This window comes from Oncorhynchus nerka, linkage group LG9b (assembly GCF_034236695.1).
Source record: "Oncorhynchus nerka isolate Pitt River linkage group LG9b, Oner_Uvic_2.0, whole genome shotgun sequence".
In the NCBI taxonomy this organism is placed as follows: Eukaryota; Metazoa; Chordata; class Actinopteri; order Salmoniformes; family Salmonidae; genus Oncorhynchus; species Oncorhynchus nerka.
This window is the reverse complement of record NC_088424.1, coordinates 39,377,496-39,402,814: the sequence shown is the minus strand read 5'-3', so window position 1 is coordinate 39,402,814 and position 25,319 is coordinate 39,377,496. Positions and strand designations below refer to the sequence as shown.

At 43.2% G+C, this 25,319-nt stretch overlaps 1 protein-coding gene and 1 long non-coding RNA gene across 2 annotated transcripts; both read left to right on the top strand.

The window, feature by feature from the left end:
- The first annotated feature begins 529 nt into the window (after positions 1-529).
- LOC115119851 (uncharacterized) lies at positions 530-2,628 on the top strand. Its single transcript, XR_003862045.2, has 2 exons — positions 530-1,098; positions 1,330-2,628. It is a non-coding gene; the product is annotated as an uncharacterized LOC115119851 (long non-coding RNA).
- A 5,143-nt stretch (positions 2,629-7,771) lies between these two features.
- Positions 7,772-18,562, top strand: chrng (cholinergic receptor, nicotinic, gamma). The gene is made up of 12 exons (XM_029648739.2): positions 7,772-8,037; positions 10,141-10,280; positions 10,353-10,397; positions 10,522-10,646; positions 10,795-10,950; positions 11,638-11,735; positions 12,141-12,341; positions 14,088-14,202; positions 14,970-15,084; positions 15,606-15,879; positions 16,899-17,032; positions 17,172-18,562. Exons 1-12 carry the CDS (start codon positions 7,965-7,967, stop codon positions 17,394-17,396), a joined length of 1,701 nt encoding a protein of 566 aa, XP_029504599.1. The 5' UTR covers positions 7,772-7,964; the 3' UTR covers positions 17,397-18,562.
- The last annotated feature ends 6,757 nt before the right edge of the window (positions 18,563-25,319 follow it).

The following is a 25,319-nucleotide window of genomic DNA, read 5'->3' as shown; positions in this document are numbered from 1 at the left end:
AACAAAACCTGGATGCAAATATTATTATATTTCATGAATCACTTACATTTTTGTTCAATATAGGGAAAATGCTACATTTCCTAGAATGCATTAGTTTGACCCTGAGGCCTTCAAAAAGAAGCCAAACAATGAAATCGTTAGTGGAAATATAATTGGCTATTCTATACACTAATGTTAAAAGAATATATGAACATTGTTTCCAGAGGAAAGTGATATTCTTTGGAAGTGTGACCTCTCAGATTCAATGAAACACTCATGTTCTATGACTGATTGGAATTGATTTGAAATGCACTGAATGAAATAATATTTAATGTCACTCAAACTCAAATTCTAATTGTACATACTGTGGGGGTGTCCAATTCAATTAACAAATGTATAATTTCAACTCCTGAGTTGAATGCGAGCCAATTCCAAACTTCTAAATTTAGCCAAACCCTGGTATATAATGTCAAATACAAGTAAACTCAAACCACTCAGACTTTATCACTTGTTCTTCCTTCAATTGATGTGTCACTGTATAACTGTTTCATTCCATTCTCTCTCTCTCTCGTAGAGTAGGCCAGAAGGCTAAACTGGATAACCTAACCTCTATCAAAATAAAAAGATGGCGGAGCCGCAAAAGTTCTTCTGTGCAAAGGTGTTTATTTACAAGTGATTCCGGAACAAAAAACAACAGTACTGCCATCAACGTCTACCTTATGGGACAGCTTAAAAACAATGCTGCCCCATCCACAGCTCAATCCAAAATGCCTCTCCATAACTGAAAGAGAGGCTCCTTTTGTAGGGCTAGCCCCTCCCCTCAGAACAATTAACCCTAATTAATTAATCAATTAACAATACAAACCTACATTTTCCATGAACTAAACATACTAAAGGATATACATTGCAACACGGTTTTAAACAATATCACAACATTACATCACTACTGACAATATCTTTCAATATGCCCGTATGCATTAATGAGCCATTTGGGACAGGCACTATAAAGCCAACCCAATTCCCTTAGCTCGGGTCCTTTTCCAGCATACCCGGAAGCTACAGAGATGGAGAGAGAGGAACAGAACAAACAAACAATGCGCTCATCCACAACATTGATAAGTATAATAATTATTGTATCTCTCAAATATGAACATTGACAAGTGTGAAATGCATGCACCAAGACAGAAGTTAATTTGTGTGTCGACCCACATTGTTAACTTATCTTATAATGGCGCAGGGAGGAGTCATGAATATGTGTGTGCGTTAAAGAACCAAATGCTGCCCGCGGCCAGTGACGGACTTCTACGTCACACTCTCTCTTTTCTCTCCTCTCCTCTCCTCTCCTCTCAGGTGCTAGTAGACCTGAGCTCTAAGAACGTTCGGGGTCTGTACGAGGCACAGGTCAAGGTGGTGGTGGGGGGTCGACCTCTGACCTTTTACAGCCTGGTGGGTTTGGAGAACGGGTCCTTCTACCGTAGAATGCCACGCATCATCGCTCTGGCGCTGGGAGCTCTCAAAACGTAAACACTATCAACAACAGAACAAACACACGTCAAAGACTCAGTGAAGAAGTGGTCTGGAGTCAGCTTGTGGCGGCAGAGACCATAGACATTATCTGCTGTGGAAATGAACCCAGAAGTGACCAGGAGACTGGAGACTACTCATTCAGATGGGAGGAGAGAGGGCAGGCGGTGGGCATTCTAGGAGAACTAAACATAATATACACACACACACACACATAGAGCTGCCATATCTGTGTCAGTATATCACCTGTGATTCTCTCAAAGCAACTCTGCTTGTACTCTCTGAAGAACACAGACAGGAGTGGGACATTACAATATGATATAATTTCAGCCCACTGGAGAGCCTGACCTCTGACCTCTATCTGTACACACAGCCTTGAATGTGTGCCTTGCAACCGTTCATGGAGATATCTTGTTGTTCTCCATGGCTGGCATAATACAGTGAGACGCAGCCCATTCTATGAGCCGGTTTAAATTAAAAAATGTCTGTCTTTTGAAAACAATCCTAAAGCATTGATTGTACATGCTGTACGTTGGTATCTTCGTTTTGCTATATTTATTTGCATAGAGAGACATGCTTTGTATTTTTGTAAAAAATCTCAGTAAAATTATTATCTTCTGTGCTTGGCGATACAGTATGCTGTAAGGTAATGTGAAGTGGTGATACAGTATGCTGTAAGGTAATGTGAAGTGGTGATACAGTATGCTGTAAGGTAATGTGAAGTGGTGATACAGTATGCTGTAAGGTAATGTGAAGTGGTGATACAGTATGCTGTAAGGTAATGTGAAGTGGTGATACAGTATGCTGTAAGGTCATGTGAAGTGGTGATACAGTATGCTGTAAGGTAATGTGAAGTGGTGATACAGTATGCTGTAAGGTAATGTGAAGTGGTGATACAGTATGCTGTAAGGTAATGTGAAGTGGTGATACAGTATGTTGTAAGGTAATGTGAAGTGGTGATATAGTATGCTGTAAGGTAATGTGAAGTGGTGATACAGTATGCTGTAAGGTAATGTGAAGTGGTGATACAGTATGCTGTAAGGTAATGTGAAGTGCACAGCAGTGAACGCTTGTCCTTGTTTCAACTCTGATCTCATTCATTTATAAATTATTTTTAAAAATCTATCAATTAATCAATCATGGTCCTTCTTAATTCAACCTCAAGTAAGAGGTTGAATCAAGGTCTCATTTGTTTTGTCCATCGTCTACAGTGGACCAGAATAAGCATAATGTTGACTCTTTAACATTAGCTTTCCTGTCAACACAGCAGCTGCTGTGATCCAGGCTGGAGGAATGATAGGGGGAAGGGAACCATCAACCCCTACCCCTCATCTCCATAGCCCTTATCCCTATTCCCAGACCCTGGTCATAGATATGGGATTGTCTTTCAGGTCTGACATGATTTGGATGGTTTGTATACACACTATCAACAAACAATTGGCTTGATCTACCAGAAACAACTGCAGCTGTGTTGACAGACCTACAGTTCACATATCAGATCTCACCCTGATAGGGAAAGTTATTTGGGTGATGATGGTGGTCAGAGTTGGGGAAAAGAATGGAATGTCTGTCTCAGACTAGCTTTTGTGAAGAAGTTGACTCAGGGCTCAATGGAAGTTGAGCCATTCAAGATTCAACTAGTCATCTATTATGAAGACCATAATTATTGAATCAGATCTATTGAAGCTGGGCTGAGGAAAAAAGCCTGCACACACTACATATCCTATGCTCATCACTGCCCCAGAGGGAAAGCATGAGAAGTATGGGGCTCCTAAAAAGAGCTAGCCAGGTTGGGACTCGGGAGAATAGGCAACAGGGCAACAGCTGTATAAACATAATGTAAGCCTATACATCTGTTCCACAACATCAAGTTATCCACCCAGCCTAGCTAGCCTACAGTTTCTTTCATATGGCATCAGAGGGCTTTGGCCTCAAGGTTTGGATCTGAGCTGAAACTTTCGACAGTGGGATCTCTTAAAATGAATAATCACATGATGACAGTGTAAAGTCAGTAGTTGTTAAGCTTACATCAGATGTTAAGAGGTCTGTCATGTTGTTATTATATTATGTCAGCGTTCTCCAAACTCCGGTGCACATTTTGTTTTCACCCTTGCTCTATACAGCTGATTCACATAATTAAAGCTTGGTGATGAGTTGATTGTTGGAATCAGCTGTGTAGTGCTAGGGCAAAAAAATACATGTTTGTGGTCCCCAGGACTGAGTTTGAGGACCACTGTATCATATTATGAGTGTTATGTGCTATAAACCAGTAGAATAATGATTTTTCTTGCTGATCCCATATCAGTCCTGAAATCTGGAAATCAATGCTAATATTCAAGCAAAACTGCAATAATATATTCTAAGAAGTGGTAAATACACATATAGGACGATGGCGAAAATGTTTTGTCTGGCCAACAGACTGACAGACACACATCACAGACACCACAGCAAATGCTCTCCATGCCAGTAAGCAAAGCTATTATCACTAAATCATTCCAAATATGTCCCATACACAAACGATCTCCCTAGGGACTCTGTAAACTGAGCCTGGCTGTGAATTACAGGAGCAATATTAGAGGGATTTTTCCATCAGGGTGCGAGTTGCTGTCTTCTCATGATGGCTACAGTAGTTGCTGACACCTCATGATGGCTAGCTGCTGTCGGTCGCCTCATGACGGCTAGCTGCTGTCGGTTGCCTCATGACGGCTACTTGCTGTCGCCTCATGACGGCTACTTGCTGTCACCTCATGATGGCTAGCTGCTGTCGCCTCATGATGGCTACAGTAGTTGCTGACACCTCATGATGGCTAGCTGCTGTCGGTCGCCTCATGACGGCTAGTTGCTGACACCACATGATGGCTAGCTGCTGTCGCCTCATGACTGCTAGTTGCTGTCGGTCGCCTCATGACGGCTAGTTGCTGTCGCCACATGATGGCTAGCTGCTGGCGGCTCATGACAGCTAGCTGCTGTCGCCTCATGACGGCTAGTTGCTGTCACCTCATGATGGCTAGTTGCTATCGCCTCATGATGGCTAGCTGCTGTCATTTCATGATGGCTACAGTAGTTACTGACACCTTATGAGGGCTAGTTGCTGTCGCCTCATGACGTCTAGTTCCTGTCGCCTCATGATGGCTAGTTCCTGTCGCCTCATGACGGCTAGTTGCTGTTGCCTCATGACGGCTAGTTGCTGTCGCCTCATGACGGCTAGTTTCTGTCATCTCATGATGGCTAGTTCCTGTCGCCTCATGACGGCTAGTTTCTGTCATCTCATGACGGCTAGTTGCTGTCGCCTCGTGACGGCTAGTTGCTGTCGCCTCATGACGGCTAGTTGCTGTCGCCTCATGACGGCTAGTTGCTGTCGCCTCATGACGGCTAGTTGCTGTCGCCTCATGACGGCTAGTTGCTGTCGCCTCATGACGGCTAGTTGCTGTCGCCTCATGACGGCTAGTTGCTGTCACCTCATGACGGCTAGTTGCTGTCGGTCACCTCATGACGGCTAGTTGCTGTCGGTCGCCTCATGAAGGCTAGCTGCTGTCGCCTCATGATGGCTAGTTGCTGTCGGTCGCCTCATGATGGCTAGGTGCTATCAGTTTTTCCTAGCCACCGTGCTTCTACATCTGCATTGCTTGCTCTCTGGGTTTTTAGGCTCGGTTTCTGTATAAGCACCTTAAAAAGGGTTTTACAAATACATTTAATGGATTGAGAATTGGTCTGGTAAACAGCTATGAAAAATATACATGAAAACCTCACAGGGTAAATATTATGTTCTACAGCTTAAAACCTCTTAGGGAGGCTGCGAATTTTCGCAGCTTTTTGTTAAAAATCGCGCAACATTTCAGCGCCCTGCTACTCATGCCAGGAATATAGTATATGCATATGATTAGTATGTGTGGATAGAAAACACTCAGACGTTTCTAAAACTGTTTAAATCACGGCTGTGACTATAACAGAAAGTGCGTTTCATCGAAAAGTGCAGGAAAATCTGATCACTGAAAATGGAAAAAAATATCCATGCGCCTCTTCAACCAATTGTTAAAGGTGACCCAGATTAAATGAAGTCGAGGTTGCAATACCTACAGATTCCACACGATGTCAATAGTCTTGTCATTTGCCTACGATTTGTTTCTTGGTCAAACGAAGAAGAGACAAGCCATTTCTTCAGGTATCCGACCGGATATTTTGGTTGAGATTTACCCGGACATTATTTCCAGACGGACAGCTATAGAATATACTTCGCCTCGTAATCAATTCGATCGCTTATTAACGTTTACTAATACCTAAAGTTGCATTACAAAAGTATTTCGAAGTGTTTTGTGAAAGTTTATCGTCGACTTTTTTAATTTAAAAAACGTTACGATAAAAAACGCTATTTTTTTCATTGATCGCACACTCTTCATAGATCGATATCTAGGCTATATATGGACGGATTTAATCGAAAAAATACCCAAAATGATGTTTATGGGACATCTAGGAGTGCCAAGAAAGAAGCTCGTCAAAGGTAATGAATGTTTTATATTTTATTTCTGCGTTTTGGGTAGCCCCGGCTATTGCAAAATCTGTCGTTAGGTGACGTTGCAGTATTTTGGGGGTACATGTTATCAGATAATAGCTTCTCATGCTTTCGCCGAAAAGCATTTTACAAATCTGACTTGGTGGATAGATTCACAACGAGTGTAGCTTTAATTCAGTACATTGTATGTGCATTTTAATGAAAGTTTGAGTTTTATCAAAAACTATAAGTGGCGCACTTGAAATTTCCGCTGATTGATGTTCCCACAGCGGGAGCACTTCCCTAACAAGTTTTAACATGAAGTATTCTAACTCAGGTGAGCAGAACCTCGAGACCTCCTTAATATTAAAGATCGCACATCAGCTGTTGTTACCAAGGAGACACACACTACCCCATTGAGCGTACCTGACACTGTCGTTCTATCCTGCCGATGCATAGAAAAAACAACTAGTTGTATATTATCCATGTCCTTGTTCAGCCAAGCATAGGATATTACAGTTTTCAGGTCCCGTTGACAGAATAGTCTTGAACAGAGTTCATCCAGTTAGTTCTCCAGTGATTGTAGATTCACCAGTAGAACAGAGGGTAGAGACGGTTTATTTACTCGCTGGCGTAGTTTCATCAGGGTGCCCCCACGTTGACCTCTATATCGTAGTTTCATCAGGGTGCCCCCACGTTGACCTCTATATCGTAGTTTCATCAGGGTGCCCCCACGTCGACCTCTATATTATAGTTTCAACAGGGTGCCCCCACGTTGACCTCTATATCGTAGTTTCATCAGGGTGCCCCCACGTTGATCTCTATATCGTAGTTTCATCAGGGTGCCCCCACGTTGATCTCTATATCGTAGTTTCATCAGGGTGCCCCCACGTTGACCTCTATATCGTAGTTTCATCAGGGTGCCCCCACGTCGACCTCTATATTATAGTTTCAACAGGGTGCCCCCACGTTGACCTCTATATTGTAGTTTCATCAGGGTGCCCCCACGTTGACCTCTATATCGTAGTTTCATCAGGGTGCCCCCACGTTGACCTCTATATCGTAGTTTCATCAGGGTGCCCCCACGTTGATCTCTATATCGTAGTTTCATCAGGGTGCCCCCACGTTGACCTCTATATCATAGTTTCAACAGGGTGCCCCCACGTTGACCTCTATATTGTAGTTTCATCAGGGTGCCCTCACGTTGACCTCTATATTGTAGTTTCATCAGGGTGCCCTCACATTGACCTCTATATTGTAGTTTCATCAGGGTGCCCTCACATTGACCTCTATATTGTAGTTTCATCAGGGTGCCCTCACATTGACCTCTATATTGTAGTTTCATCAGGGTGCCCCCATGTTGATCTCTATATCGCCGTATCTTTCTCTTCCGATTTTCGGGGATGAGGGCCTGGTCCGGGGTGAGCAGTACATCCTGTGCCTCCGAATCTTTGAAGTGGAAATCTTCATACAAATCGAGGTTAGTGATCGCTGTTCTTTTTGGTCATAGGAAATGATGGCGATAACATTATGTACAAAAAAAGTTACGATCAGTGTAATAAAACACAAAATTAAATAATGGGTAAGGAGCACGTAAAAGGGTCGCTACACATTCCAGTGCCGTGGGTGTGTGTGTGTGTGTGTGTGTGTGTGTTTTTGTGCGTGCGTGCGTGCGTTGTGACAGCTGACAATGCAGTCCTGGGTTGGACAGCAGGAGTGTAGTGCTCCAGAAATACTTTTAGGGCCATAAGACAGTAAACCCTCCCCTGAAACTGACACAACCCTGACCACCTCACACACACACACACACACACACACACACACACACACACACACACACACACACACACACACACACACACACACACACACACACACACACACACACACACACACACTGCACTGGAATGTCCAGGTGGCAGCCAAACCTAAAGAGTAGTGTCGGTGTGAAACAATAATCTCAGTCCCAGAGATGGATCTCAACGCAGGTTCTCAACGCTTTCTACCACTCGGTCTATGGATATTTCTCTTCATCTTCACTACTGGTAAGAATGTTAGCTTCCACTTTACTGTATAAGCATGGCTAGTTTCTACAGGTATTTCAATTGGTATTTTATTGGTATTTGGTGGAATGTCAGGTTATGGGATGTGTAGCTTATACAGGCTTTCTGAGCGGTTGGCAGAAGCATTATGACAATGAGTTTAAAGCTTTATACATACACTTCAAAATGGCACAAATGTTTTGCATGATTTAAAAGTGTCACTAGAGAACAGAATAAACTATTAAAAATAGTTGAGCTATTTTTGTATGATCAACAAAAAAAAGTCCCTTAGGGAAGCTGTCTTTTATTAAAAACTTCTTAAGCCGAGGCCTCCCACTAGCGGGACAACTTCCGGGTGAAACTGGAGGGTGCGCAATTCAAATAAATTATCATAAAAATGATGGATATTAAACATTTAGGTACATACAAGTGTCTTCTTTCGGTTGATAGATTAAACTATTGTTAATATAACAGTACCGTCCGATTTACCGTATCTATTACAGTGAAAACATGCCATGTGATTGTTTCAGGATTGCACCCCACATCAAAATATTTTTCCACCGGCACAGGTTTCATAAATTCACAAATAGAAATAAAATATTCACGTACTTTTGGAATATCTTCCTCTGATTTGTCATCCAAAGGGTTCCAGCTATAACATGTAGTGTTGTTTTGTTAGATAAAAAAAGTATGTTTAGTTGGCGCCATCGATTTGAGTAATCCAATCGTTCAACATCCAAAAATCTACCCCTAAACTTAGTTTCAACAAGTCAAAATATATTTATAATATAATATTTACTCATCAGATACTCTAAAATGTAATCAAACTATAATGTTTCTTGCGGAAAGAAGTATGTACAATAGGATTTTAGCAGGTGCGTCTTGTCTTCATGGCGTGCCCAAACACAAATTTCCAAGACTGTGTCCCTGTACTAAAACTGATATTTCTTATTCGTTTTGGAAGTTACAAGACTGAAACCTTGAACATAGACTGCTGACCCCCTGTGGAAACCATAGGAATTGCATCCTGGGAGCTAGAATTCAGTATGCCCCTATACTTTCCATTGTAAGAGCACGGTCTCTCAAAAAATTAAAATTCTGATTGGTTTTTCTTTGGATTTTCTCCTACCATATCTATTGTGTTATATTCTCCTACATTATTTTAACATTTCTACAAACTTCAAAGTGTTTTCTTTCCAATGGTACCAATTATATGCATATCCTGGCATATCTTGACAATGTTTGTTTTTTATGTCTTTGAAGCTGGAATAAAATACATATTTAGCTGTTTGTATATCACATTGAAAGAATAATTTGCTGCAGGAAATTTGCTGCCAGATGGTGAAGTGGGATTCATCACTCCAGAGAACACGTTTCCACTTCTCCAGAGTCCAATGGCGTCGAGCTTTACACCAGCCAACGCTTGGCATTGCAATGGAAACCCATTTAATGAAGCTCCCGACTAACAATTATTGTGCTGATGTTGCTTCCAGAGGCAGTTTGAAACTTGGTAGTGAGTCTTGCAACCGAGGACAGTTGATTTTTACATGCCACGCACTCGGCTGTCCCGTACTGTGAGCTTGAGGGGCCTACCACTTTGCGGATGAGCCGTTGTTGCTCCTAGACGTTTCCACTTCACAATAACAACACTTACAGTTGACCAGGGGAAGCTCTAGCAGGGCAGAGATTTGACAAACTGACTTGTTGGAACGGTGCCACATTGAAAGCCACTGAGCTTTTCAGTAAGGCCATTCTACTGCCAATGTTTGTCTATAGAGTTTGCATGGCTGTGTGCTTCATTTTATACACCTGTCATCAACGGGTGTGGCTGAAAAAGCTGAATCCACTCATTTGAAGGGGTGTCCACATTTTTTTGTATATATCATGTCGTTTTAGCTGACATCCAACCTTGTGTGTTCCCCTATTGAAGTATTAATAACTCACTCTATCTCCCTCTATCTCCTTCTATCTCCATCTATCTCACCTTATCTCCCTCTATCTCACTATTTGTCTCTCTCACTGTAACCCACTTGGTGTCTCTCATTGTATCTCACAATGTGTCTCTCTCTATCTCACTCAATCATTTTGTCTCTGATGGTATCTCAGCAGTAGCAGGGGTGAACCTGGAGGGGGAGCTGTTCAAGGACCTGATGAGAGGCTACAACAAGAACGTCCGGCCCATGGAGAAGAGTGGTGACATTACACAGGTCACCGTCAAGATGACCCTCACCAACCTTATTTCCCTGGTCAGTGTGTGTGTGTGTGTGTGTGTGTGTGTGTGTGTGTGTGTGTGTGATCATCTTGCTTTCCATCCCTAGAATGAAAAGGAAGAAGCCCTTACAACCAGCGTCTGGATTGAAATGGTAAAATCCCTTGTTGACTCAGGTTAAACACTCACACAGTGGCTTAGTACCACACCATGTCACTCAACTCTTTGTCTTCGTTTCCTTTCATATTCTATTTGTTATCTGCTTTTTCAATTGTCAGAAATGGTGTGACTACAGGCTGAGGTGGGACCAACCTCCCAGGTCTGTCCTGTACGGAAACCTCACCTCCCAGATGAGGATCCCATCCAAGAGCATCTGGCTGCCTGACATCATCCTGGAGAACAAGTGAGTCTAGAAAGCACGACGTAAAATCATTACTTAACGTGCTGGCCAAGGGAACACTGCAGATTCATGATAACGGCATCCATGTTAGGACAAAACATGTGATCCCATACATAACCTCCCTCCTTTCTCTCTCTCTCTCTCTCCAAAGTGTAGACGGAAAGTTTGAGATAGCCATGTACTGTAATGCCCTGGTGTCTCCTGGTGGCTGTGTGTACTGGCTGCCTCCTGCCATCTATCGCAGCGCCTGCTCCATCACCGTGAACTACTTCCCCTTCGACTGGCAGAACTGCACCATGGTGTTCCGGTATGGGCGTCACACACACCCCACTAATGACTAATCTCAACTGAATATAACCACCAGCTGCAGGTAGCCTAGCGGTTAAGAGCGTTGGGCCAGTTACCTGAAAAGGTTGCTGGTTCGAATCCCCAAGACGGAAAATGCCATTCTGCCCTTGACCAAGGCAGTTAACCCCCTGACAACAACTGCTTCCCGGGTGCTGATGACGTTGATTAAGCCCCAACACTTCTTTGATTCAGTGGGTTTGGGTTAAATGCAGACTAGACATTTTGGTTGCAACTGACTAGTTCGCCCTGAACTTCCCTGTGCCGTTATACTGTGTACCCCTTCAGCAGATCTGAAAGAATTGAGTAGAGGCTGGATTCAATCCGCATCGCAAAGCTCTGTTAAAATGTAAAGTTCATTTCCGATTCTGCTGACACATGCAGCATTTACTGTGAATGCAGTCTCTGCGAACGCAGGAACATTGCCTTTAAATTTCACTCGAGCTATAACCTGGATCTTCCACAATAGGGATTTAATCCAACCCAAAGTGTACGCAAAATGGTCTGGGAAACCAATCAATTAAACCATAAATACAAAAAAACATCAAGTTAGTCAATATGAGAAGCAGCTTATTGGTGTGTCAGTGGAGTGTGTTCTGTTTTTAGTTTCACGGTTATGGATGACTGTTTCCTCTCTCCCTGTGTTCAGTTCCCAGACCTACAACGCTAACGAGATAGAACTAGTTCTCACAGAGGAGGACAACCAGCCTGTGGAGTGGGTGGTGATCGACCCCGAGGCTTTTACAGGTATTGTAGTAACCCTGCGCCGCAAACACCTTGATTGATTTATGTTGTTTTTTTTGTGAGCGTATGAAAAATACAAGGAACATTAGGGAACAGAGGATAACATGAGAGCATTTTACAACAAGACCAAAAAAATTTCATAGAATCGTCAATAAACGTTCAATTCAATTTGGGTTCTGTTTCTTAAAAACAAATACAAAGTTATTGCATCATCTGGGAACTGAAGAGGATTTAAAACATTCTCTTGTTCTCTTGTTTTCTCGTAATCTCATTCTAGACAGAATTGGATAATGTTCTAAGCAGCATACATGGGAGCCATGACACTATTCATATTAACTCTATATATTATATTATATTATTATTATTATTATATTACTATATACTATATTAGCTCTCGTCTGTTGTCAGAGAATGGGGAGTGGATCATCAAACACAGGCCTGCTAAGAAGATGATTAACCAGCGCTACACTAAAGATGAGTTAGAGTACCAGGAAGTGGTGTTCTTCCTGATGATCCAGAGGAAACCTCTGTTCTATGTCATCAACATCATCGTTCCCTGTGTCCTCATCTCATCCCTGGGCCTGCTCGTCTACTTCCTGCCTGCCAAAGGTGACGACTGCATGGACACACACACCCACACACGGACGCCTACACATGTACACGCGTATGCACACCCACGTTCACACACACACACACACACACACCCACGTTCACACACACACACACACACACACACACACACACACACACACACACACACACACACACACACACACACACACACACACACACGGACGCCTACACATGTACACGCGTATGCACACCCACGTTCACACACACACACACACACACACACACACCCACACACGGACGCCTACACATGTACACGCGTATGCACACCCACGTTCACACACACACACACACACACACACACACACACACACACACACACACACCCACACACGGACGCCTACACATGTACACGCGTATGCACACACACACACACACACACACACACACACACACACACACACACACACACACACTCATAGTCCGCACTCAAGACATTCACCTAACCTACCCGGTAACACTTCTGATACACCTACAGATGCTTGTGAAACCCAGTACATACAGTATGATGAACTGCATGTCGCTCCGCATAAATGACTGAAATATCAATGTAAATGTAGATATAAAATATCAATGTAAATGTAAAATATCAATGTAAATGTAAATATCAATGTAAATGTAAATATCAATGTAAATGTGAATGTAAATATCAATGTAAATGTAAAATATCAATGTAAATGTAAATATCAATGTAAATGTAAATATCAATGTAAATGTAAATATCAATGTAAATGTGAATGTAAATATCAATGTAAATGTAAAATATCAATGTAAATGTAAATATCAATGTAAATGTAAATATCAATGTAAATGTGAATGTAAATATCAATGTAAATGTGAATGTAAAATATCAATGTAAATGTACATATCAATGTAAATGTACATATCAATGTAAATGTAAATATCAATGTAAATGTGAATGTAAATATCAATGTAAATGTGAATGTAAATATCAATGTAAATGTAAAATATCAATGTAAATGTAAATATCAATGTAAATGTAAATATCAATGTAAATGTGAATGTAAATGTAAATGTAAATGTAAATATCAATGTAAATGTAAATATCAATGTAAATGTACATATCAATGTAAATGTACATATCAATGTAAATGTAAATATCAATGTAAATGTAAATGTAAATATCAATGTAAATGTGAATGTAAAATATCAATGTAAATGTAAATATTAATGTAAATGTACATATCAATGTAAATGTAAATATCAATGTAAATGTAAATGTAAGTATCAATGTAAATGTAAATATCAATGTAAATGTACATATCAATGTAAATGTAAATATCAATGTAAATGTAAATGTAAATATCAATGTAAATGTAAATGTAAATATCAATGTAAATGCGAATGTAAAATATCAATGTAAATGTAAATATCAATGTAAATGTAAATATCAATGTAAATGTAAATATCAATATCAATGTAAATGTAAATATCAATGTAAATGTAAATATCAATGTAAATGTAAATATCAATGTAAATGTAAATATCAATGTAAATGTAAATATCAATATCAATGTAAATGTAAATATCAATGTAAATGTAAATATCAATGTAAATGTGAATGTAAATATCAATGTAAATGTAAAATATCAATGTAAATGTAAAATATCAATGTAAATGTAAATGTAAAATATCAATGTAAATGTAGATTTTCATCAACTGATTGACTCTCTGTGCTTGTGATCTGATTTTGGTTTTGGTCAGCTGGGGGTCAGAAGTGCACCGTGTCCATCATGATTCTCCTGGCCCAGACTGTCTTCCTCATCCTCATAGCCAACAAGGTCCCAGAAACCTCCCAGACTGTTCCTCTTATCGGAAAGTAGGACCACTTATTTTAATATCATTTACTTAGACTATATTTTACTGCTTCCCTTTAAGTAAAATTTTTACATTTCCTCAACTACCACAAAAAAAACGTATAATGAGTGGAAGCAAGTCACACAATTTTCTTAATGGAAAACGACCTTCTAGTTCTAATATGTTATTCTATTAAAAACAAAAATAACGATGTTTTAAGTGAGAAGTAGCCATAGGTCGAAGTCGATAAAAAGAAAGGAAATTCACACAATGCCTACTGTACTTTACCCATGCTCTACCAAGGTTTTCCAGCACACAGCTTTGACCGACTACAGTGTTGGTATTGTAATTCAAACTATGTGGAGGCAGGTTGTTTAGTATTCAAACATTCTCAAACCGCTTAATTCATACTCTTAGAAGAGATGTTCCCACAATAATATGATTTGTACCACATACAAGGCAGAGTATTGGATTCTTCCCACATCACACTAAGACATTCCCCCATTTCACTACCTTTTCAATATTTGTTTTATTATATCAAAGGTTGGCTTATATAGACCATCATATTTGATTGAGTGAGCTGTTTTATCTTGTAGTAATGTGGTGCCTGCCTGTATTTTCTTAAATCTTTATTTTTGCAAAAAATGTCAAAATATTTAATAACGTATTTTTTTGTCAGTAGGTGTCCAACATAACAACAGGTCACTTATATAGAGGTCTATAACAGAGATCTATAGAGCCTGTCTGCAGTCCTGACCATTAGCTTTAATGGCCTCATGTGTTTTGTAGGTACCTGATGTTTGTCATGTCCGTGGCCACCATCATAGTAATGAACTGTGTCATCGTGCTGAACCTGTCTCTAAGATCCCCCAATACACACATCATGAACAATAAAGTCAGGAAGGTAAGACTGTAAAACTGTGACCAACAAGTTTGTTAGAAGCGTCCCACGCCTCTAATGTGGTTTTATATGGTCCTCTGCATTACCGGATGGCTTGTTAGGCCATAAGGGAAGTTTGGCTGATCTGGACTGGTAGTGTGGACCAGGGATGGGGTCATGGGGTCAATTCAGGAATTAAACTGAAATTCTAATTCACTAATAGATTTTTAAAAATCTAATTTGAATGATTTATCAATAAACTAAGGACAAGTAATCCATGTATATATATAAATAGACTTCCTGAATTGAGTATCTTCCATTCGAATTGGCCCCATATTTACATTTTGGTAATTTAGCAGACGCTCTTATCCAGAGCCACTTACAGGAGCAATTGGGTTTATGTGCCTTGCTCAAGGTCACATCAAAAGTTTATGCTAGGGGATTCGAACCAGCGACCTTTCGTTATTGGCCCAATGCTCTTAACCGCTAGGCTACCTACCCCAACTCTGGTGTTGACCTTTGACCCTTGACAATGTTGACCTCAGGTCCTGCTGAACATCCTGCCTCGGCTGCTGAGGATGCAGACGCGACCGTGGACACCGTCTGAGGACTGTGACCTCAGTGATGGAACAGGTAATGGTCACAGTCACAGTACCGACAGTGGGAGTAACATATTTCTAGACCCCTGCCGGCGTCGCAGCTCCCTAGGACTCATCATCAAGGCAGAGGAATACGTCATGAAGACGGCCCGGTCTGAACTCATGTTCTCCAGGCTCAGAGAGAGAGACGGCCTCATGAAATCTGCACTGGAGAAGATCTGTGAGTAGGGTTACACATAGAATATTACAATGGGAATTGCTGGGATTTTTTGTTCACACTGTACTTACCCTCCACTTAGGATAAGGATAAGGGTTAGGATAAGGGTTATGATAAGGGTTAGGGTTGAACCAGCAGCTGGACATGAAGCTAGGGTTAGGTTTGAACCAGCAGCTGGACATGAAGCTAGGGTTAGGGTTGAACCAGCAGCTGGACATGAAGCTAGGGTTAGGTTTGAACCAGCAGCTGGACACGAGGCTAGGGTTAGGGTTGAACCAGCAGCTGGACATGAAGCTAGGGTTAGGTTTGAACCAGCAGCTGGACATGAAGCTAGGGTTAGGGTTGAACCAGCAGCTGGACATGAGGCTAGGGTTAGGTTTGAACCAGCAGCTGGACATGAAGCTAGGGTTAGGGTTGAACCAGCAGCTGGACATGAAGCTAGGGTTAGGTTTGAACCAGCAGCTGGACATGAAGCTAGGGTTAGGGTTGAACCAGCAGCTGGACATGAGGCTAGGGTTAGGTTTGAACCAGCAGCTGGACATGAAGCTAGGGTTAGGTTTGAACCAGCTGCTGGACATGAAGCTAGGGTTAGGTTTGAACCAGCAAGCTGGACATGAAGCTAGGGATAGGTTTGAACCAGCTGCTGGACATGAAGCTAGGGTTAGGGTTGAACCAGCAGCTGGACATGAAGCTAGGGTTAGGGTTGAACCAGCAGCTGGACACGAAGCTAGGGTTAGGGTTGAACCAGCAGCTGGACATGAAGCTAGGGTTAGGTTTGAACCAGCTGCTGGACATGAAGCTAGGGTTAGGGTTGAACCAGCAGCTGGACATGAAGCTAGGGTTAGGGTTGAACCAGCAGCTGGACATGAAGCTAAGGATAGGTTTGCTGCTGTAAGTACAGTGTAATTACACAATAATAAGGGCAGTTTAATGTAAAGTGTTACCATATTTTCAATCTTAGCTGCGAGAAAATTACAAGAAATTTGTATAGGTTACATCTCTGTTTTAACCTTTGACCCTAGATAACAGTCTTGAGGGGAGTACGGCACAAGACCTGGGGACCAGCCTGGCCCAGGCTTCACCGGAGGTACGCCAGTGTGTGGAATCCTGCAAACATATTGCCAAGAGTGCAAGGCAACAAAACAACTTTGAGAGTGTGAGTCTCCCAAATGTGTTTCACCCACCTGGGTGATGCACAGTTACCATTTTGTGCCAGAACATTACTGAAAGGAAACTGATTTCCCAACATTTAGAGTGAGTCTCCCCTCTGACCTGTACCTCTGATGTCACAACAGGAGAATGAGGAGTGGTTCCTGGTTGGCCGGGTGATTGACAGGGTGTGCTTCATCGCCATGGCGCTGTCGTTCTTCATGGGCACCATCGGAATCTTCCTGATGGGGCATTTCAACCAGCCCCCCTCCGTACCTTTCCCTGGTGATCCCAGGAAGTACCTTCCTCCGTCAGGGAATAACATCACCGATCCCACTGGGAATGACACTGGTGAAAATCTACTGGGTTGAGAAATGTCCATAAACCAGGAAGAGGTCTGAAAATGGCCCTAGAAAGGAATGGGTTTTAGCACAGGATATTGTGGCTGCAGAAAGCTTTGAGAGATCTTTGATTATGTATGTATTGGTGGTCTGAGACTGAAACTAAACCATGTGGGTCTGTCACAGGTCTTGCAGTTTATGAGTTTGTTCATTCAGTGAGACAACAAAGATTTTGACAGTGGATTATAGATGTCCATACGAATTACAAAGGGATATGCTTGACCATACACACTGATGCCTTGTATGATATGTGTGTTTCAGAGAAATGGTTGAAGGTGGTATTTTTGAACATAGATATTACCACTGAGTAATATGCTAAAGTTTTATCACACTGCTATGTTTACTTTCTTTAAGGCAACCCAACCTGGACTCAGGGGTAGACGTAACCTAACAAATGTAAATCCGGTATACTCCAATTAGTATGATATGTTACGTTTCTTAAGGTATGAATTAATTTGTGGATGTCCACCATCCATTTTATATAATATGTTACGAATTACAATTTGTACAATATGTTATGGATTTCAAAACATATATGTTACGAATTACAATTTGTTGTTACTAACATTAACTAGGTGGCTAACGCTAACGTTGGCTAGGTGGCAAATGTTAACGTTAGCTAGGTGGCTAATGTTAGCTTGGCTAGGGGCTAGGGTTAAGGGTTAAGGTTAGGGTTAGGATTAAAGTTAAGCTAACGTGCTACGTAGTTACACAGTAGCTAAAAGGTAGTAAGTAGTTGTAAAGATGCTAATTAGACAAAATGCTAAAGTTGTATGTGATAAGATTCAAACACACAACCTTTAGTTTGCTAGACCTTCGCATTATACGTCTATACGTCTCATCCACCCCGACCAACCATCCTACTTAAGTTACTTTCAATCTTATGTAACCATACCGAACATAACATATCATATTAATTTGAGTGTCTCGTATTTACATTTACTATGTTACGTCTAGTCTATGAGACCATGCTGGGCAACCATCATCCATCATGTTTTTTGTAAGATAGTTAATTTCGTTGTGATTTTGATATTAATCAGCAAACACAGTGTTCTCTTCTCCAGATTGTTGATCATACACATGTTTTTTTTGTTTTGTTTGAAGATTAACTTTGTTTCATTAAAAGTAAAGGTATAGCAACTTTTGGTAGTATGGGTGTGAGGCAGAGTCGTCCCCCCTCCCCCCTGTTTGAAAAACACAGCTGCTTGCTTGCTAGCCACTAACTTCAATCAAGAGATGACAGGGAGTGGACCTCAGAGGTTAAGTGCTTGACACATGGCAACATTTAAAAAGCTGGAATTGTTTTAAGATGGTCATACCATGAATCATTTAGCTATTTGAGGACCCCTTTAGGTATAACATATACAGTTGAAGTCGGAAGTTTACATAAACATAGGTTGGAGTCATTAAACCTTGTTTTTCAACCACTCCACAAATGTCTTGTTAACAAACTATAGTTTTGGCAAGTTGGTTAGGACATCTACTTTGTGCATGACACAAGTAATTTTTCGAACACTTGGTAACAGACAGATTATTTCACGTATACTTCACTGTATCACAATTCCAGTGGGTCAGAAGTTTACATACACAAAGTTGACTGTGCCTTTAAACAGCTTGGAAAATTCCCAAAAATGATGTCATGGCTGTTGTCATGGCTGTTGAACTCCACAAGTCTGGTTCATCCTTGGGAGCAATTTCCAAACAAAGGTAACACGTTAATCTGCACAAACAATAGTACGCAAGTATAAACACCATGGGACCACGCAACCGCCATACTGCTCGGGAAGGAGATGTGTTCTGTCTCCTAGAGATGAACGTACTTTGGTGCGAAAAGTGCAAATCAATCCCAGAACAACAGCAAAGGACCGTGTGAAGATGCTGGAGGAAACAGGTACAAAAGTATCTATATCCACAGTAAAATGAGTCCTATATCGACATAACTTGAAAGGCCGCTCAGCAAGGAAAAAGCCACTGCTCCAAAACCGCCATAATAAAGACAGACTACGGTTTGCAACTGCACATGGGGACAAAGATCGTACTTTTTGGCGAAATGTCCTCTGGTCTGATGAAACTGTTTTTCCATAATGGAGGAAAATGGGGGAGGCTTGCAAGCCGAAGAACACCATCCAAACCGTGAAGCACGGGGGTGGCAGCATCATGTTGTGGGGGTGCTTTGCTGTTGGAAGGATTGGTGCACTTCACAAAATGGATGGCATCATGAGCAAGGAAAATTATGTGGATATATAGAAGCAATATCTCAAGACATCAGTCAGGAAGTTAAAGCTTGGTCACAAATGGGTCTTCCAAATGGACAATGACCCCAAGCATACTTCCAAAGTTGTGGCAAAATGGCTTAAGGACAAAAAAGTCAAGGTATTGGAGTGGCCACGACAAAGCTCTGACCTCCAGCCTATAGAAAATTTGGGGGCAGAACCGTAAAAGCGTGTGCGAGCAAGGAGGCCTACAAACCTGACTCAGTTACACCAGCTCTGTCAGGAGGAATGGGCCAAAATTCATCCAACTTATTGTGGGAAGCTTGTGGAAGGCTACCCGAAACGTTTGTCCCAAGTTAAACTATTTAAAGGCAATGCTACCAAATACTAATTGAGTGTATGTAAACTTCTGACCCACTGGGAATGTGATGAAAGAAATAAAAGCTTATATAAATCACTCTGCTATTATTCTGACATTTCACATTCTTAAAATAAATTGGTGATCCTAACTGACCTAAGACAGTGAATTTCTACTAGGATTAAATGTCAGGAATTGTGAAAAACTGAGTTTAAATGTATTTGGCTAATGTCACGCCCTGGTCGAAGTATTTTGTGTTTATCTTCATGTATTGGGTCAGGCCAGGGTGTGGCATGGGTTTTTGTATGTGGGTGTGTATATATTGGGATTGTAGCTAGTGGGGTGATCTAGCAAAGTCTATGGCTGTCTGGAGTGGTTCTCAATCAGAGGCAGGTGTTTATCGTTGTCTCTGATTGGGAACCATATTTAGGCAGCCATATTCTTTGAGTTTGTTGTGGGTGATTGTCCTTAGTGTCTTTGTTCCTGTCGCTGTATTAGTTGACAAGTATAGGCTGTTTCGGTTTTCATTACGTTTATTGTTTTGTAGTGTTTGTGTTACTTCGTGTTTACGTTTGTTTGATTAAACATGGATCGCAATCTACACGCTGCGTTTTGGTCCGACTCTCCTTCACCACACCTAGAAAACCGTTACAGAATCACCCACCACCAACGGACCAAGCAGCGTGTCAACAGGCAGGAGCCGCAAGAGAGGCAACAGAGGCAGCAGCAGCAGGAGCAGCAGCAACTACAGTGGGAGAGGCTGCACTACTTGGAGAAATGGACTTGGGAGGAGATTCTAGACGGGAAAGGACCCTGGGAACAGCCTGGAGATTATTGTCGCCCCAAAGCCGAGCTGGAGGCAGCAAAAGCAGAGAGGCGGCATTATGAGGAGCTAGCACGGCAGAGCGGATGGAAGCCCGAGAGTCAGCCCCAAAAATGTATTGGGGGGCGGCTCACAGGGAGTATGGCTATGCCAGGTAGGAGATCGACGCAAACTCCCTGTGCTTACCGGGGGGCTAGAGAGACCGGGGCAGGCACAGTGTTATGCAGTGGTGTGCACGGTGTCCCCAGTGCGGGTGCATAGTCCGGTGCGGTATATTCCAGCTCCTCGTATCGTCCGGGCTAGAGTGGGCATCGAGCCAGGTAAGGTTGGGCAGGTTCGGTGTTCAAGAGCTCCAGTGCGCCTGCACGGTCCGGTCTATCCAGTACCACCTCCACACCCCAGCCCTCCGGTAGCAGCTCCCCGCACCAGGCTTCCTGTGCGTGTCCTCGGTCCGGGACCACCAGTACCAGCACCACGCATCAGGCCTACAGTGCGCCTCGCCTCTCCAGCGCTGCCGGAGTCTCCCGCTTGTTCAGTGCTGCTGGAGCCTTTCTCCTCTCCTGCGCTGCCGGAGTCTCCCGCCTGTTCAGCGCAACCAGAGCCTTCCTCCTCTACAGCGCTGGTGGAGTCTCCTGCCTGTTCAGCGCAGCCTGAGCTGCCAGCCTGCATGGAGCAGCCAGAGGTGTCAGCCTGCATGGAGCAGCCAGAGGTGTCAGCCTGCATGGAGCAGCCAGAGGTGTCAGCCTGCATGGAGCAGCCAGAGGTGTCAGCCTGCATGGAGCAGCCAGAGCTGCCAGCCTGCATGGAGCAGCCAGAGCTGCCAGCCTGCATGGAGCAGCCAGAGCTGCCAGCCTGCATGGAGCAGCCAGAGCTGTCAGTCTGCAAGGAGCTGCCAGTCTACAAGGAGCTGTCAGTCTACATGGAGCAGCCAGAGCTGCCAGTCTGCAAGGAGCTGCCAGTCTGCAAGGAGCTGTCAGTCTGCAAGGAGCAGCCAGTCTGCAAGGAGCTGTCAGTCTGCATGAAGCAGCCAGAGATGTCAGTCTGCATGGAGCAGCCAGAGCTGTCAGTCTGCAAGGAGCTGTCAGTCTACATGGAGCAGCCAGAGCTGTCAGTCTGCAAGGAGCTGTCAGTCTGCAAGGAGCTGCCAGTCTGCACAGAGCTGTCAGTCTGCATGAAGCAGCCAGAGCTGTCAGTCTGCATGGAGCAGCCAGAGATGTCATTCTGCACGGAGCTTCCAGATCTGTCAGTCTGCCAGACTCTTCCAGATCTGCCAGTCAGCCAGACTCTTCCAGATCTGCCAGTCAACCAGACTCTTCCAGATCTGCCAGTCAACCAGACTCTTCCAGATCTGCCAGTCGGCCAGGATCCGCCAGTCAGCCAGGATCCGCCAGATCCGCCAGTCAGCCAGGATCTGGTAGATCTATCTACCTGCCTGAGCTTCCTCTCACTCCTGAGCTTCCTCTCACTCCCGAGCTTTCTCTCACTCCCGAGCTTTCTCTCACTCCCGAGCTTTCTCTCACTCCCGAGCTTTCCCTCAGTCCCGAGCTTTCCCTCAGTCCCGAGCTTTCTCTCACTCCCGAGCTTTCTCTCACTCCCGAGCTTTCTCTCACTCCCGAGCTTTCCCTCACTCCCGAGCTTTCCCTCAGTCCCGAGCTTTCTCTCACTCCCGAGCTTTCTCTCACTCCCGAGCTTTCTCTCACTCCCGAGCTTTCTCTCACTCCCGAGCTTTCCCTCAGTCCCGAGCTGCCCTTCAGTCCCGATCTGCTCCTCAGTCCAGTGGGGTTCTGGGTGAGGACTACTAGGCCATGGTCGGCGGCGAGGGTGGACTATCCAGGGACGCGAGGAGAGGGGACTAAGACATTGACTGAGTGGGGTCCACGTCCCGCGCCGGAGCCGCCACCATGGACAGACGCCCACCCGGACCCTCCCTATTGTTTTGAGGTGCGTTCGGGAGTCCGCACCTTAGGGGGGGGTTCTGTCACGCCCTGGTCGAAGTATTTTGTGTTTATCTTTATGTATTGGGTCAGGCCAGGGTGTGGCATGGGTTTTTGTATGTGGGTGTGTATATATTGGGATTGTAGCTAGTGGGGTGATCTAGCAAAGTCTATGGCTGTCTGGAGTGGTTCTCAATCAGAGGCAGGTGTTTATCGTTTATCGGCTCTGATTGGGAACCATATTTAGGCAGCCATATTCTTTGAGTTTGTTGTGGGTGATTGTCCTTAGTGTCTTTGTTCCTGTCGCTGTATTAGTTGACAAGTATAGGCTGTTTCGGTTTTCGTTACGTTTATTGTTTTGTAGTGTTTGTGTTACTTCGTGTTTACGTTTGTTTGATTAAACATGGATCGCAATCTACACGCTGCATTTTGGTCCGACTCTCCTTCACCACACCTAGAAAACCGTTACAGCTAATGTGTATGTAAACTTCCGACTTCAACTGTACATGGGCATTAGACCCTAAGCAACTGTGTTGTATTCATTAGGGCACACCGTATCAAAACGTTTTGCATCTGAAAATGAAAATAATGTTTATTTTGGAACAGGCAGTCCCTCCCTGTTCCAATCTGTTTTCTTCAGTTTGGTGCCTAATGAATATGACCCTGGTATAACACTATGACAGCTCATAAAGTTAATGATAGGCTCAGAGTTGCAAAATTGGTTGGATTTCTATTCTCAAACTTTCAGGAATCTAACAAAAGGATTTCTGGAAAACTACCGGAATTTTGCAACCCTAGTTCAGAGCATTCAGTGCCCACCTCTCACATGGGTTTGATGCCCTACTTAAAAAGGTGGAAGTGACTGTGGCCCATCAGGTTGCGTGGTCTGATCATGTGACTGTAGAAAGGTCAGAAATGTAATACCTGGTGGACAAGAGGACAGATTTAGTCTAGAATCCTAGAACCATACTAAACTAGATCAGCAGAGTCTAGAACCTATTTCTGAGTCTAGAACCTGCCGGCGTGGAAGGCAAATAACAATGGTTCCCAATGGAGACTGACCGAGGCTAAGCTGCTGATCTGTTTGATGTTGGATTCGTAGCTTTGGGTTCTGGCGAGCCGGCCAGAGGTGCGTCTGGAATACCAGAAGTCATTAAACTGGAGGGGGTTCTCACTTACCCCTGGAGCCACAATCTGATCAACAGAAAGGTGACTGATATGATATCTAGATAATTTAATACAAAATAATAATATATGCCATTTAGCAGACACTTTTATCTGAAGAATCAAACACACTATCCTGCATTGCAAGCACCATGCTCTACCAACTAAACTACAAGGGACCACGATTTAGCAGGCACTTTTATCTGAAGAATCAAACACACTATCCTGCATTGCAAGCACCATGCTCTACCAACTAAACTACAAGGGACCACAATTTAGCAGGCACTTTTATCTGAAGAATCAAACACACTATCCTGCATTGCAAGCACCATGCTCTACCAACTAAACTACAAGGGACCACAATTTAGCAGGCACTTTTATCTGAAGAATCAAACACACTATCCTGCATTGCAAGCACCATGCTCTACCAACTAAACTACAAGGGACCACGATTTAGCAGGCACTTTTATCTGAAGAATCAAACACACTATCCTGCATTGCAAGCACCATGCTCTACCAACTAAACTACAAGGGACCACAATTTAGCAGGCACTTTTATCTGAAGAATCAAACACACTATCCTGCATTGCAAGCACCATGCTCTACCAACTAAACTACAAGGGACCACAATTTAGCAGGCACTTTTATCCTGAAGCGATGTACACTTTTCAAGGCCTTTGGAGGAATTTTACTCCTAAACCTTGGAGTTCAGTTATTAACACTGTGCTCCAACAAACTGTGAGCCATCACATCTATAATGCATATCATTGAGAAAGCCTACCCAATAATACATACTCTAGCATGGTGTTCGGGCAACACACACCTTCTTCTTGGCAGGGTTCTGGTCATTATCTTCGTCATTGAAAGGGAGGGGTATGGGAGCTGCAGCAGAGTCTGATGTGTGTGTGTGTGGGGGGACTGTTTTGGGTAAGGCTTGATGTTGAAGCTGTCCTTACCCTTTTCCCCACCCCTCATCCTAAATCATTAGGGGTATGTATGAGCAGGGGTTGGGCAGGGGTTGCAAAATTACGGGAACTTTTAATAAATTCCAGGGATTTCCAGAAATTCCTGTTGGAAGATTCCCCAAATCAGGAGGGAATAAGCAGGAAATCCAGAATCCTAGATTTCCCAGGATTTATGGAAAACCAGGGAATTTATTGAATGTTCCCGGAATTCTTCAACCATACTTCTGCTTAGGTGCACGGATGAGGGCAAAGTTCAGGCACAGGTAGCCCTGGGTTGGGTGCAGTCTGCTGGCGTCCGAACCCTTGCTCCTGCCCTTTCGGCCCCAGCGAGGAGCTCCATGAGTGGGCCCTTTGTCCTGGTCCAGCGGGCCAAAGCGGGAGCGGGCCTCTTCAATGGCTGATGTTTGTTTACAGCCCTGTCAGCTCCCATTAGCGC